At 55.9% G+C, this 14,683-nt stretch overlaps 5 protein-coding genes across 5 annotated transcripts; 2 read left to right on the top strand and 3 right to left on the bottom strand.

Moving 5' to 3' along the window:
* Window positions 1-648: 648 nt before the first annotated feature.
* On the bottom strand, window positions 649-1,443 carry K452DRAFT_136592 (uncharacterized protein). The gene has a single exon (XM_033535338.1). The coding sequence runs from the start codon at window positions 1,361-1,363 to the stop codon at window positions 944-946; it is 420 nt and encodes a 139-aa protein (XP_033400941.1). The 5' UTR covers window positions 1,364-1,443; the 3' UTR covers window positions 649-943.
* A 1,869-nt stretch (window positions 1,444-3,312) lies between these two features.
* Window positions 3,313-4,833, bottom strand: K452DRAFT_295759 (uncharacterized protein; the record flags this gene model as incomplete). Its single annotated transcript, XM_033541852.1, has 3 exons — window positions 3,313-3,471; window positions 3,531-4,577; window positions 4,654-4,833. The coding sequence occupies 3 exons, from the start codon at window positions 4,831-4,833 to the stop codon at window positions 3,313-3,315; spliced, it is 1,386 nt and encodes a 461-aa protein (XP_033400940.1).
* Window positions 4,834-5,384: 551 nt separating this feature from the next.
* Window positions 5,385-7,539, bottom strand: K452DRAFT_306142 (uncharacterized protein; the record flags this gene model as incomplete). Its single annotated transcript, XM_033542959.1, has 2 exons — window positions 5,385-7,449; window positions 7,520-7,539. The coding sequence occupies 2 exons, from the start codon at window positions 7,537-7,539 to the stop codon at window positions 5,385-5,387; spliced, it is 2,085 nt and encodes a 694-aa protein (XP_033400939.1).
* Window positions 7,540-8,174: 635 nt separating this feature from the next.
* K452DRAFT_221539 (uncharacterized protein) lies at window positions 8,175-10,298 on the top strand (the record flags this gene model as incomplete). Its single annotated transcript, XM_033536521.1, has 3 exons — window positions 8,175-8,201; window positions 8,260-8,458; window positions 8,518-10,298. 3 exons carry the CDS (start codon window positions 8,175-8,177, stop codon window positions 10,296-10,298), a joined length of 2,007 nt encoding a protein of 668 aa, XP_033400938.1.
* Window positions 10,299-13,514: 3,216 nt separating this feature from the next.
* Window positions 13,515-14,670, top strand: K452DRAFT_316316 (uncharacterized protein; the record flags this gene model as incomplete). Its single annotated transcript, XM_033543952.1, has 1 exon — window positions 13,515-14,670. A coding segment is annotated over exon 1 (801 nt), but the record flags the coding sequence as incomplete, so codon positions are not given.
* Window positions 14,671-14,683: the final 13 nt, after the last annotated feature.

Below are 14,683 nucleotides of genomic sequence, written 5' to 3'. Positions count from 1 at the left end.
CTCAATCTCTCACTCTCACTCACCTCGCAGCCGCTCGTCCCAGCATATGCTGACAAACAACCAGATGAACAAACAGACAGACAGACGGACGGATGGATGGATGCACACATGGACGCGCACACACGCCGCGACGACTCCGCCTCCGCCTTAGCCTCAACCTCAGACACGCACGCGCACGCATGGCATCCATCTCTCACGGTCGGCCAGCTGGCCTTCGCCTCCGCCTCCGTCGCCTCCTACTCCTGCTCCTTCTCCTGCTCTTTCCCTTCGCCTCCTGCCACGCGTGCCTCGTCTATCCTCGACCTGCCTATTGTACCTACACATGACAAACAGCCTGCTTGCTTGGTTGCTTAGTTGCTTAGTTGCTTCAGCGCCACGGCCACGCGCCCGTCCCCCATGTCTCCGTCGTCGCAGAACGCACGGCGCAACGCCCGCGAAACACGCACGCGCGTGTTTGTGTGTGTGCGTGCGTGTGTGTGTGCGGCGCTCGGAGAGATGGGGGTTCCTGGCGCACTTGCTGGGTTGGTTAGGTGCTGCTGCTGCTGCTGGTTGGCTGGCTGGGTAATTGCGTGGGAGGGAGATATTGTAGTGGGTGGTGCTGGCTGGCGCTGGGCTTTGTTCTTATCGTCCGCTGGATGTGGGCGCGGGTGCTAGGTTCTGATACTGCTGTCGGGCTGGCGGGAGGCGTGTAGGTATTGGGATGCTGATGATGCTGCTGCTGCTGCCGCTGGCTGGCTGGCTGGCTTGGGTGCGGTCGCGTGGTCGCTTGACGGACGGGGAGCGGCTGCTTGTGTGCCGTGGGATGGAATGATGGGCGAGAGTGGCGGGTTTTGAGTCCGAACTAAAGACTCGGGGCTTGATAAACGGTAGGTGCGTTTGGGCGAGCATTGAGTGAGTGGATGAGTGGGTGAGTGAGTAAGTGGATATGCGCGGTGCAGCTGGTTCAGTGAAGGGAAGGTGCTTGGTGTCGTGCGGTGTGGTTGCGCTGATGGATGGGATATATTTGAAAATGGTGCAGGTGGGAGAAATGAGGGAGGCGGGTGAGTAAGTTAGTATGTAAGTAGGTAAGTGAGTGTGTAAGTATGTAGGCAGATGTTTGTATGTGTGGCAAGAGCGCTGGTGAGGCGAGATCGTGACGGAGAATGGGCGCGGGTTGTGCGTGCTGCAGCTGCTGGATAGAGGTGGGCGGGGTAGGTGGGTGGGGAGGTCGTTGTGGGCGTTTTTTTAACCATGTGCGTACGTATATAAGTAGGTTAGTAAATAGTATGGTGTGAGGGTTTGTTAGGTAACTACATAACTTGGTTTCTGGGGTTTGGTGGAGTGGAGTGGAGTGGAGTGGGCTGGGCGAGGCAAGGCGAGGCATGAAGGGAGTGGTTTTGGCCGTCAGTCAGTTAGTTAGTCAGTATTGGGTTATTGAGAAGCGAAAGTGTGTGTATGTATGGCTGCTTGGTAGAGGCGTGTGAGTATGTGGGGTAGGTGTCTGTGTAGCGAGCGAGCGGGGAAATGGGGAGTAGTACATGGGCTTTAGGCTGAGGTGAGGGCTTTAATGGTCCGCAGGTAGGTAGTAGAGTGATTTTGTGGCACACGAGGTGGAGTACTGATAAAAGCCGCGCTTTCGTGGTTAGGTGGTCTATCTGCTAGGAGTAGGAAACGGGTGCTAGAAGTAGGCACGCGTGTGGGGTTACATATGGGGCTGGCTCGAGGTGGCGGGTTTCTAGTTACTAACTACCTAGGTAAAAATCGATGCGTATTGACTTTGTATTTTTGAATGTTTCAGCTCTAGTCTTAGACGGAAGCTGCCTAGTAGTGTAGTTTTCGGTATTTTTACCTATTTCAAGAAGAAGGTAGGGGTAATATATATAATCCTATCTCTACGTACTACCGTTAGTCCTATATTACCTCTCTACGCGAGAAGCTAGGTTAGTACGTAGATAGATATAGGAATAGAAGTATCTACCTAGCTAGCTAGTAGCTACGAACTTCCTAAGATAGAGTCAATTTAGCCGCCTGGCGCTTCGTTCTCGAAGACTAATATTAATTATTTTTACTTATTATACTGGTAAAAACACGCTAGCGCCTACGTAACCTCTAGCTAGATATACCGAAAACTATAAACGCCCTTAAGGCTTAAAAGCTACTATCTAATATACATCACAACCCAGCTCATCTAGACCAAGAAACCGAGAAGACTAGATTAATAAGTCTATATAGTATAAGCACGAATATATCCTTTATCCTAGCCTACGCTGCGCATGCTAGCACGCTAGCTAGCTAAACGTCCGCTGCCGACGAGCGTATACTATAAAATACGCCTAGACAGTTAAGCAAGAGCGCTGCTATGTTTCGTGTATGTATGCTCTGTCCGACAAAAAAGGGTGCTTGCTTGTTTATTCCCGTCCCGCAGCAACTGGCAGACAATCACATTCACTCACTCATTCACACGCGCAGCACTACCAACCATCACAATCATAAGAACCCTTCTATGTATTCCGTACCACACTACCCAGGTATCTCCCTCCCCCAGCATCCGCAACCGCAACCGCAAACCAAACCAAACCAAACCAAAATGAAAGTAAAGGTAAAGGGTAAACCAAAGCTACCGGTACAGTCCCCTACACACGGTCCCAAAGCCCGCCGCCGACGGCAAACACAAACACAAACACAAACCGCGGCAAACCGCGCAAACCGCTCAAGCAAGCACTCGCTCTCGCTCCAACAAGCACCACGACCTCACAAATCTCTCGATTCGCAACAACAACAACAACAACAACAACAATAGCAACAACCCCCACCCCCACACGTACATATCTCCCACGCACCGTCACCCATCCATGCAATCATCAATCATCAGCCAAGCCTCATCATCTTTCCATTCTTCCTTCCCACGTACGTACGTGTAAGTAAGCAAGCAAGTAAGAAAAAAGGCCACAAGCCCATATCCGCCCAAAACACTGCAACTGCAACGCAACCAGCCAAGATCCCGCATTCCATGCCTTTTTCTCAGTCATATAAATGAGCCCTTGGGAACCAAAACGTCAAAGATAAAAAGTTAAAGTAAATGTAGAAAAAACACCCGGAACGCCTTTCTCGTGCGCGCGCGCGCAGGAGGGGTGCTGGTCGTGGTGGCATGGTCATCCACACACTGCATACCCCGCCGTCTTTCTTTGTGTGCATATAAATGAGAGAGAGAGAGAGAGAGAGAGAGAGAGGAAGAATTTCACAATAGAACCACAGCACGACGTCCCTCTTTCCAAACGGTCACTCTACCGCGAGAGAGAGGGAGGGGAGAGACAGCAGCAACAGATCCACTCTCTACTCCGCCTCGGGCGCCGTGCCCGCCGCCTCCGGCTCCACAATACCGTCGGCCGCGACCTGCTGGCCGGAAGCAACGTCATCGTTCCTAGGCGCCTCGGCCGCCTCATTCGCCTGGATGCCGTTAAGCGTGACCTTGACCGCACCGGCCTGGACGAGCTGTTGTAACAATTAGCCTGGAATCCCCTTTTCCAAATCGGTGTTGGTTCGGCACTTACCGCCCTCCGCAGATCGTCAATCAAGTCGTCTGCGTCTTCAATGCCCACGCACAGCCGGATTATGTCCTCCGGCATGTTGCGCTCCCGGCGCGTCTTCGCGTCAATCGACGCATGGCTCATGCGGCAAGGCATCGAGATCAAGCTGTTGACACAGCCAAAGGACACGCTGATGGCCCAGAGGCGCGCGCTCTCGACAATGCGCTCGCTGACGTCGACGTCGCCCGTTTCGAACGAGAGCACCGCACCCGCGCCCCGCGCCATGCTCCAGTGCAGGTCGTACTGCGGGTGGCTCTTGAGGCCCGGGTAGCGGACGCGGAAACCGGCCTCGTGCTGCAGGAAGTCGGCGATGCGCTGCGCGTTGCCCTGCTGCTTCTCCATGCGCACGCCGAGCGTCTTGATGCCGCGCATCAGCAGCCAGCTGTCGAAGGGGCTGAGGCCGCAACCCGAGGCGTTGATCGTGAAGAACAGCTTGTCGCCCAGCGCGGCATCGTTGACAGCGATCACGCCCGCCATCAGGTCGTGGTGCCCAGAGAGGTACTTGGTGCCCGACTCGTAGACGACGTCCGCGCCCAGGTCCAGCGGGTTCATCAGCATCGGCGACATCATCGTGTTGTCCACGGCGACGACGGCCGCGGGGTTGACAGCGTGTGCCGCACTGGCAATGGTGGGGATGTCGACGATCTTGATGAGCGGGTTGGTGGGCGTCTCGAGCAGAACCATGGCCGTCTTCTCGGTGAGGACCTTCTTGACCGCCTCCGGGTCCGTGGTATCAACGTGGTGGACAATGATGCCGCCGTTGGTAGACAGGTACTTGAGCAGGCGGTTAGTGCCGCCGTACAGGTCGTCGCCGGTGACAACCTCGTCGCCTGGCCGAAGGAGGCGGGAAATGACATCTAACGCTCCCATACCGGACGAGACGACGAGTGCCCGGTTAGCGTTCATGATCTTGGCAAGGTGCCTCTCGAGGTGTGTGCGGGTCGGGTTGCCGGAGCGCGTGTAGTCGTAGTCCCCGCCGCCGCTGCCGGAGCCTTGCTTGAAAGTCGCCGTCTGCAATTGTCCCACGTCAGCATCCAGTTCCAATGCCTCTTTATACGAATAAGCAATTCCGTGGGGATAAGCATACCTGGTAGATGGGCATGCTAGACGCATTGTACTGGTCGCCATTGTCCGTGTAGACAAGCTCCGTCGCCAGCGCATACTTCCTGCCATTCGCAGGGCTGCTCATGGCCGGGCTGGGAGGGAGATCGTGGCCATCGAGGTCCACGGTCTGGAGGGCGGCCATCTTCTTGTCGATGGGAGACATGGTGAAAGAGATGTGGGAGGGTCGTGGGGCGAAAGATGAGTAGTGGAAAATGAGGCCTGGCCACCTACGGGTATCTCAGATGCAGAGTAGGAGGAATTGAGGGCGAGGCGAGAAAGTGGTAAAGTGAGAGTGACAGTGACAGTGACAAATGCAAATGCAGGTTAAGGTACTCCAGGTCGGCTCGAGTTTCGGGTGGAGCAAATCGTGGGGTCCAGGCAGGCAGAGCGCGGCAAGAGTCATCCATTCTTTGCCGATGACGCGATTGCACGCCGCCTCCGAAGTCGCACAAGCGCCAGAGCGGGTGACTCTTCTGCCATCATCAAGAATGTAAACTGTGTATACCACCGTCAAGCTGCCGTATCAAACAAGCCGACCGGTTCCTTTCGCCTGCCTTATCCTACTGCCTCCCAATACGCCTAGAAAAAAATAAACGCCCAATTTGCCTCCAATGCGCCCACCCGCTGATTGCCATGCCCTCCCGAAAAAAAGATCCCATATACACGTACCAAAGAAATTATCAACTTGAATTGTCCACTGCTTCGTCATCGCCATCATCGGGGCTGCACCGCGCCCCAGCCCTTCCTCCCCCTGACATCAATCTCAAACTCAAAGATGCCCTCCTCCGTTCCTGCCCACAGCTTACGCCCGTCCTTGCTCATCGCCAGTCCTGCCGTGCGCACGCCGAGTCCAGGATTCCACCGCCCGGCGTGGACGGCTCTCCTGAACAGGCCGACGCCGTAGTCGTCGCCTAGCCCCCGCGCGGCTTGCATGCTGCGAACCCTTTCGCGAGCGCGCGCAAGTTGACGGAGACGGCTCATCTCGACGAGGGGATCCGCCCGCTGCGTTGGAGGGTTGCTCGGGCCGGTGCCGGCGCCGCCCGCGGGTCGCGAGGCCGAGGCCGACGTGGGTTCGGGACTGCGGGACATGGCCGCTTCGATGGTACGCCAGGGATCGGATGTAGTGTTTCTCTCGTTAGCAGTAGTGGCAGGGTTTGGCAGATAGCGAGAAGCCTGTCGGCGTGGCTGGAAAGGCGGTAAATCAATGTCCGCATTACGCTCACCAGGCATAGCGCGCAGAAAATCCCTGAGCGTGCCTAGAGAGGGAAGACCTCCTCTTTCTTGAAGAGCGCTCCTGGCTTCAGTGAGAGACGGAAATTCTCCCCCTACAAGAAGGCCGGACCGGCGGTTGTCGCCCAGGTTCGCTGTGCCGGCGCTGTAATTGATGCTGCGAGGTATCGTCCCCAGCCGTTCCCGTTCGCGGTTACTATCACTGCGATGGTCTCTTGTCCTGAGAGCGTCGAGCAGCGAGCGTTCTTCCGCACTAAAACCATTTGGATCGTTTTCAGCCTCGGCTTCTCCGGCCTGAAGCTGGGCTCGCCGCCGCTCGGCAGCTGCCTCCATATAGCCCTGGGCAACGTGAAAAGCACGCTCGTCGCTTGGCGTCGCTAGTGCGCGTCGGTACCGGTTCAGGAACTCGGCCTCCTGGCTCAACTCTTGAAGACGGGCAAGCTCTTGGCTCGTGTCGATATCCACAAGCGGAACCTCGACTTTGCTTAGGTTTTCTTCTTTTGGATCCAAAATCAGAACCTGTCTTGCCAATAAGCCTTCACGGAGATCTGCCACGCATACTCTTGCCTGATCCTCGCTCCAGATCAACAAATCCCATGGCTGAGGCGAAAAGCACATTGTCCGCACCGCACCAGGGCCGTGTGTGCTATCCGGTCGTGTGGAGCAGATGACTTGTACTATGGCATCTTCCCCGTATTCGCAGTGCTGCAGTAGCTCCGTATCAAATACCGTGATGTAGCCACACTCTGACCCGACCGCGCAGAGGTTCCCCGATGGCGACCATGCGGTGCTGAAATAACCTGTCGTGGTCGACGTGGGCGGGAGGTGCAATTGCGAGACACAAAAATTTCTCCATTCTGGTGGTGCGGCGCGGGCTCTGGTGTCCGGCTTGCTTGAGGGCGATACTTGCTTCTTGACACGTTCAAAGAAGAAGGCTTGGTGATAGTCACCGACAGCGACCAGCATTTGTCCATCCGGCGATATGGTAGCATGGTTCATCGGAAAGGGCAGGTCCAGCACCGCATCCTCTAGGCCGTGTGACAAAGAGTAGATGCGCACAGTCTTGTCGTTGTTGGTGAGGACCGCCACTACCTCATCTTCAGCGCCCTCTCCTTCACCGACCAACTTGTGTATGGATATTGAGTTCACTATTTCCTCTCCGATCCTCTCAAGCTTCACAATAGGCGACGACGTCCTTGACGAAGGCCCAGAACGACCTCCGAGCTCTAGCGGCAAGAGGGCGTCGACATCTGCGGCCAGGGAGGCGCCGCCATCAAGCTTGATGGCGGCAAAGTGGCCCTCATCCTCGCCGCCGAGGCATAGCCAGCCATGCCCTGAGGCGGTACATCTCGTCTCGAAGGGCACGGTCGCAATATGCGTGCGCCGCCGGGTGGCGGCGTTCAGGGCGAAGACATCCTGGCCGCTTGCATAGTAAAGGATGTCTTGTTCGTCACAGGAGATGTAATGGCGGAGCTGGTAGTGCGCGACAGGTATGGAGAGAGGATAGAGGGTCTTGGGAGGGAGCACGAGAGAGTCTGTCTCGCGGAAGCTGAGGAAAACGGTCAGGCTGGCGGTTCGCTCCCACCAAAGTCAGCAACGTGGGGAAGGCGGTGACTCACAGATAGTCGTCGACAGCCATTTCTCACGTCGGGGTGTGCTCAGACGGGGGCGTTCGGCATTATGGTCCTGACGGGAGCTGTACGGAGCTTTGTCGCATTAGGCGCGCATGGGCATACGTCACGGCTTCCGCTTGGCGGGGATGGGCGACGAGGGCACGGAGGGGACGGTCGCGCTGAACTCGGGCAGAAGCGGCGAGTATTTTCGACCGAGACTCGAGTGGATTTGGATGGGGAGGGGAGGAGACTGCGGGGAGCGAGCTTCGAGGGATGGAGATGTGCGTGGTGGATTGGATGAGCTGCGTCACACTCAGCAGCAGCTCACGTGCTGCGACAAAGACCAGCAGCACCGCAGCAGCAACCGCAGAGCATCAGCAGCTGTCGCGGACAATTTTCGCTTCTTCGCATCATCAGCGTCAATCGCCCAGCAATTGGCCACTCGGAGCGCGGCAGCTTGTCCACAGTTGTGGCTCGTGCGCCTTCAAGGTTCTCTGCCCTTCTACCGCCGCCGCAAGGCTCTTTGCTGAACTTTTTCTCGGAACCTCTCTTGTCTCCGCCATCCTTCTTATACCCCATCCTCCCCCCCATCTCTGCCCATCCCCGTCTCCTTCCTTTCATTCTTCAGCGACTGCTTGATCGTTGAGCGCACACTGTCACAATGCTGTCCTCGAGGTTATCCAGAGCTGTATGTACCCACCACCTATGACGCCTCCGCGACGCGCCCGAGCTAACTCCACCTACAGTTTGTTCCCCGGGCTTCCGCCTTCAACCGCGCCTCGCCGCTCATCAAGTCTCCTCTGGGCTCCTCCTTCGTGAGGCGGTATGCCGAGGGTGGCGACGAGAAGGTGAAGGGCCAGGTCATTGGTATTGACCTGGGTACCACCAACTCCGCCGTCGCCGTCATGGAGGGCAAGCAGCCGCGCATCATCGAAAACGCCGAGGGTATGTGTTCCATCATCAATGTTTCCTCCGCGCGCTTCTGCTAACTCGCCGTCTTCCAGGTACCCGCACCACGCCCTCCGTCGTCGGTTTCACCAAGGATGGCGAGCGTCTGGTCGGTATTGCCGCCAAGCGTCAGGCCGTCGTCAACCCCGAGAACACTCTGTTCGCCACCAAGCGTCTGATCGGCCGCAAGTTCACCGACGCTGAGGTCCAGCGTGACATTAAGGAAGTGCCCTACAAGATCGTCCAGCACAGCAACGGCGATGCGTGGCTCGAGGCCCAGGGCCAGAAGTACTCCCCCTCGCAGATTGGTGGCTTTGTTCTGGGCAAGATGAAGGAGACCGCCGAGACCTTCCTCAGCAAGCAGATCAAGAACGCCGTTGTTACCGTCCCCGCCTACTTCAACGACTCTCAGCGTCAGGCTACCAAGGACGCCGGTCAGATTGCTGGCCTGAACGTCCTCCGTGTCGTCAACGAGCCCACCGCTGCTGCGCTTGCCTACGGTCTTGAGAAGGAGCAGGACCGCGTCATTGCTGTCTACGATCTTGGTGGTGGTACCTTCGATATCTCCGTCCTGGAGATCCAGAACGGCGTTTTCGAGGTCAAGTCTACCAACGGCGACACCCACCTTGGTGGTGAGGACTTCGACATTACCCTCGTCCGCCACCTCGTCCAGCAGTTCAAGAAGGAGCAGGGCATCGATCTCTCCGGCGACCGCATGGCTATCCAGCGTATCCGTGAGGCCGCCGAGAAGGCCAAGATCGAGCTTTCCTCCTCGCTCGCCACTGAGATCAACCTGCCCTTCATCACTGCCGACGCTTCCGGCCCCAAGCACATCAACTCCAAGCTCACCCGTGCCCAGCTCGAGGGTCTCGTCGACCCTCTGATTAGCCGCACTGTCGAGCCTGTCCGCAAGGCCCTTAAGGACGCCAACCTGCAGGCCAAGGACGTCCAGGACGTCATCCTGGTCGGTGGCATGACCCGTATGCCCAAGGTCACCGAGTCCGTCAAGAGCATCTTCGGCCGTGACCCCGCCAAGTCCGTCAACCCTGATGAGGCTGTCGCCATTGGTGCCGCCATCCAGGGTGCCGTCCTCTCCGGTGAGGTCACCGACGTGCTCCTGCTCGATGTGACTCCTCTCTCCCTCGGTATCGAGACCCTTGGTGGTGTCTTCACCCGTCTGATCAACCGCAACACCACCATCCCCACCAAGAAGTCCCAGGTCTTCTCGACCGCTGCCGACTTCCAGTCTGCTGTCGAGATCAAGGTCTACCAGGGTGAGCGTGAGCTTGTCCGCGACAACAAGCTGCTCGGCAACTTCCAGCTTGTCGGTATCCCTCCTGCGCACCGCGGTGTTCCTCAGGTCGAGGTCACCTTCGACATCGACGCCGACTCCATCGTCCACGTCCACGCCAAGGACAAGTCCACCAACAAGGACCAGTCCATCACCATCGCCTCCGGCTCCGGTCTCTCTGACAACGAGATCGAGAACATGGTCAACGATGCCGAGAAGTACGCCGAGGCTGACAAGGAGCGCAAGGCCGCCATCGAGGCTGCCAACCGCGCCGACTCCGTCCTGAACGACACCGAGAAGGCCCTTAAGGAGTTTGAGGACCGCCTTGACAAGGCCGAGGCCGAGAAGATCCGCCAGAAGATCGAGAGCCTCCGTGAGTTCGTCAGCAAGAGCCAGGCCGGCGAGGGCACCGCCACCGCCCAGGAGCTCAAGGAGAAGACCGACGAGCTCCAGACCGCCTCCCTAACCCTCTTCGACCAGATGCACAAGGCCCGCTCCGAGCCCCAGCAGGAGCAGCCCCAGCAGGAGGGTGAGAAGAAGGAGTAAGCGTCAGTCTTAGGTGACTAGGTGTCTTCCTTTCTTCCTTCCGGCCTTTTGTTTAAGAAAAAAAGCGATTTGCGGATGCATATCTTGGGGGATTAGGGATGAGCGAGCCGTATTTTTTCTCTCGCCACCCGGGTCCCTGTTTTTGTAGCATATGACCATTGTCACGCCGAAGTTTTCTCTTTGTACAACCACACCCCATTCTGCTTGTCTTTTTCTGTTTTTTTATACCTTATTTTTCCTCTCGGCGGCTTTGGGGGGAGTAAGGAATTAGGGACCCGGGGAGGCTCCGCTGGGTACTTACTATCTGATGTCTTTTTCGTTTTCTTCTGATTTTTTCTTGCGAAAAAGAAAAGCCTCAGCGGTTGGGTCTTGTGTAGGATGGGCATGAAGTGTAATGAAAAAAAATTCTCTCCTCTCAGATTTGGGATGTGTTTTGCTGTGATGTGTCTATTGTTGTTGCTGGTGCTGTGTGTTAGAGGTGGTTGGCGTCGTGTTGATTGGGTTGTCCCGGTCGGGGGTGGTGTTGTGGTTAAAAGTATTTTGTACAGGTATTCTGACCTTTGAATCCTCGGGTCCAGTCAAAGTACTGCAGTGGACCATTCTTCCGCATCCTGGGATGCTTCCCGCATTCGGTTTGCGGACTCGGTCTCGACTTGGGAACTTTATACTCGTCCCGATATTGGAAAGAGAATTGGTTGGGTGGGCGAGTGATGGTTAACTAGATGAGTAGGGAGATGATGATGAATGACTGGTTGGGTAGATGGTGATGGTGTGCTTGAGGGGGTTGTGGTGGTGGTTGTTGGTGTGGCGATTTGATTTGTGTTTTAGGTTTGGGGAGGTGTTGAAGGGTGGGGAGATTGTTGTAGGCGAGGGTGCGCTTTTGTTGTTTGGCATTTGCCATGACCCGTGTCGGCGGCATTGGTATAGATAACTATACTCTTCAGGAGGTGTAGTGCGAGTTTCAACTGAGTGGATTTTGGGAGGTATTTATGTTCCCCGTCTGGGTTTAGGCGCTGTTGTAAGACAGTGACGTCTACGTGGTGGTATCTTTCGCGTAGGTCGTCGAGCTCTAGCGCTGCTTATTTAAGGGTTTATGTGCGTTATAGTGTAAGGCTGCTTCAGCTTTTTAAGACGTGTATACTGCTTATAGAAAATGGTCGCTCAGTGTCTAATTTGCTCGTCTCTAATTGGTAGTATAGTTTATTGATGGCTGTACCATTTTATGAAGGTGTTTGCGAAGTTTGCTTGACAAACAGGAGCAAGATTTCTCGATTGAATTGTTATAGGTCGATCCCCGTTCACGTACACTTATGCCACTATCCAGCCTAAAGCCAGTTCTAGACGAGCCGATGAAGCGACGCACGACGGCTGTACCAACGAAGCGGCGTCACACCGAGAAACCCAATACCCTGCCACTTCTGATGACGGCACACTGAAACGCACCTAACCGTTGGTGTCGCTGTAAAAGTTTGCCTGATCGCAGCGTCCTAATTCAGCATAGTGCTCCATCAGCACCTCATGCTAACCGCTTTAAATTTGCAGCCTAGTGACTTCCCATTCCAACCTCACCACTTCACACGACACGGTTACCTCTGCAACACAAGGTCTCCGTTCGAAGCCGGAGATCGCCGTTTCGTGGTCTTAAGGCCTGCTGCGATACTTGGGATTTGCTTATCTTCGTCAGCCTGGACGGGCGAAGCCGCGCTTCGACTGGCTCGATGGGCATGTTAGCCTTGTGGCCTTGTCTCGGATGGAGAAAGAGCTGTGGATCGGAATCCGAGAGGAGTTTGATGAGGCTGCCTGGAGATTGTTGACTGATGAGGAAGCCGGAACCAGTCTCTCCGATATGCCCGTGATTCAATATCAGCAATTTACTTGCAGATGTCCGCCCATCGGAACATGAAGACTATTGTAGTCTTCTTTCCGAAACCCACCAGGCGCTTTTGGAAATACTTATGGAGCCAATCCTAAACCTGGCCATTGAGAAGCCGGATTTCACCTTCACGTTTGAACTAATGTAAGCCAACTCACCGTTCTCCGCAACACGGCATTCGATAAACATTAGATTTCTATGTGGCTTTGCTTCATGTCTCACCATGGGGCTCAACATCGGACAAAATCGACGACCTCCGAGCATCACGACTACCTCAACCAAGAAAATACCATGTCTGAAGTCTCATGCGGTAATCTGAGAACAGCCTAGATGCATGTGCCCCTCTTTTTGCTCAGACGTACACAGTCATTGCATGTCGACAAAGCCCGCAGGCTGTTATCTTGGATTCGACCGAAGGACAAGGCTGGCTGATCTCCATCACGGAATGCATATCATCAAGGCAACAGCGGCAGATCGACATCAACTCCTGTCCAGCCTGGGTCTCGGCGCATGGTGTGAAAAAGTCATTCACTGACACTTGCATGGCATTCCCTAGTGCACCTGCATTACGTGGAGGCCTGCCCGCGAATCATCACCATGAATAGTTGAGGAGTCACACTACCACAGCTGGCTTTTCATGCACTCTTGAAAAGCCATCTATTATTATACCGTGGACGCGTAATGACCACCAGGCTGAGTGGTCTCTTCAAGATCAAGGCTTCTATAAAGCCTCGTGCTGCGCCTTTATGCTGGTTCGGATAACATTAATAACTAGGCAAACACCCGAGGACGCGCGATACAGGGCGAGGAATGAGGTCTGGTGAGCAATGACTATCGGAACCGCACCATCCTCTGGCAGCACACCATCGCAACCTTGGAGCCGCATATGCATTGCTTTTTGCTTGCGGGCATGACCTCCCCGCAAAAAGACCTGAAACTCTAGAAGATTTATCTTGCAGAAGGGCGAAATCATTGGACGCCTTGCTTTTCTATTCATGGAAAGAATTAGCGTGCATTAGAATCGAGCCTAGAAAAGATGGAGTTTCAGTGTTCCAGGCTACTCGGGCTGCGAGACGCGGCAGGGGCCAAAGTCTAATGCACCAACCCTTTGGCCGATAGTTGGCTGTGCTACGGGAAACGCATCTTGTAATGGTCAAACGCAATATATCAGATACCAGCTTATCGATGCGGGACAAGTGCGCAAGAAGCGGGTGCATGCAACACAGGGGAACCCCGGAAACAGCGTGGCATAGGCCAACGCCAACATCTTGCAGCAGCAGGAGAGAACCGCATGTCCAGAGATGCAGATGGGGAGAGAGGATGACTACGAGACTGCAGCCACAGCCCGTTTGCGAGCACGCGTCGGCGTATAGCTGGCACCCTACAAGGCTCGCAATCTCAACTTTGTGGCTCTTGTTCTTCTCCCCTCACCAGCTGCGCCCTGTTACTCCGTGGCACCACACTGCCCTTTGCGCAACCTCGAAGATACTCCTCCGCGACCAGGCTGCAGCTCCATGTCGTAAGCCTGGTGTTGCCATCGCGCACTGATTCGATTCTGCTCCTCTTACCAAGGCAACTCGTTGGCTCGCGTGCGCGGCGAACGGGATATATAAATCGCGCCAAACCGCCCGCCTCGTCGTCTATGTCAAGGCGCCGACCCGGTCTCATCGTCTCTGCTGCTCTTCCTCCAATTGTCCATGGACGAAGACTGGGACATCATTGAATCATCCTCGGTCCCCCCCTCACTGCTTGCCTCCACTGCACCGTCGCGCGTCAGCACTTTAACACTGGATCCACCACGCCATTGCTTCTCGCCAGACCTGCTGCAAGAAACTGAAGAAGCACCGCTGACAGCGGGCCTTGTCTCCGAGAGAATGGAAGAAGAAAGGATCCCGTCCCCGCCGCCACCGCCCAACCCCATCGAGAAGTACTATGAGGACGAAAACACCAAAGAAGAGGAGAAGGAGCACCTCCTAGACGAAAGGGAAGAAGGAGAAGAAGAAGAAGAAGAAGAAGAAGAAGAAGAAGAAGATCTCCCCATCCCCTTCGTCTACGAGTCCACAGTGCTGGAGCCCGAGCCCGACAGCCTCCTCGACGCCTCCACGCACTCGTCCCCCTCCTCCCGCCCCAAATCCCTCGACAGCTCGTACATGTCCTCATCGGCGACCGAGACAGCAGCACTAGCAGCCGCGCCAGCAGCGTCCCCATCTGCGTCATCGACTCTGCCACTGCGGCCCCTCTCCCCCGCCTCCACACTGCCTCGGCGCCCGCGCCAGCCCAACAGCAACAGCAACAGCAACAGCAACGACAACATCGGCGTCGGCATGACCACAGACACGAACACAAACGCCCACGCCAGCGCCAGCGCCAGCGGCGGCGTCTGGGTCCCCCCGCCCCCAATCGTGCTGCGCACACCCCCCATCCTGACAAGCACGACGCTGCCACCCTCTCCACCACCACCACCACCACCACCGCCCCCTCCAATGCCATTCACGTGGGAGCACCTCCCCCC

This window comes from Aplosporella prunicola, assembly GCF_010093885.1.
Source record: "Aplosporella prunicola CBS 121167 unplaced genomic scaffold K452scaffold_5, whole genome shotgun sequence".
Classification (NCBI taxonomy): Eukaryota; Fungi; Ascomycota; class Dothideomycetes; order Botryosphaeriales; family Aplosporellaceae; genus Aplosporella; species Aplosporella prunicola.
This window is presented reverse-complemented; position numbering and strand designations above follow the sequence as displayed.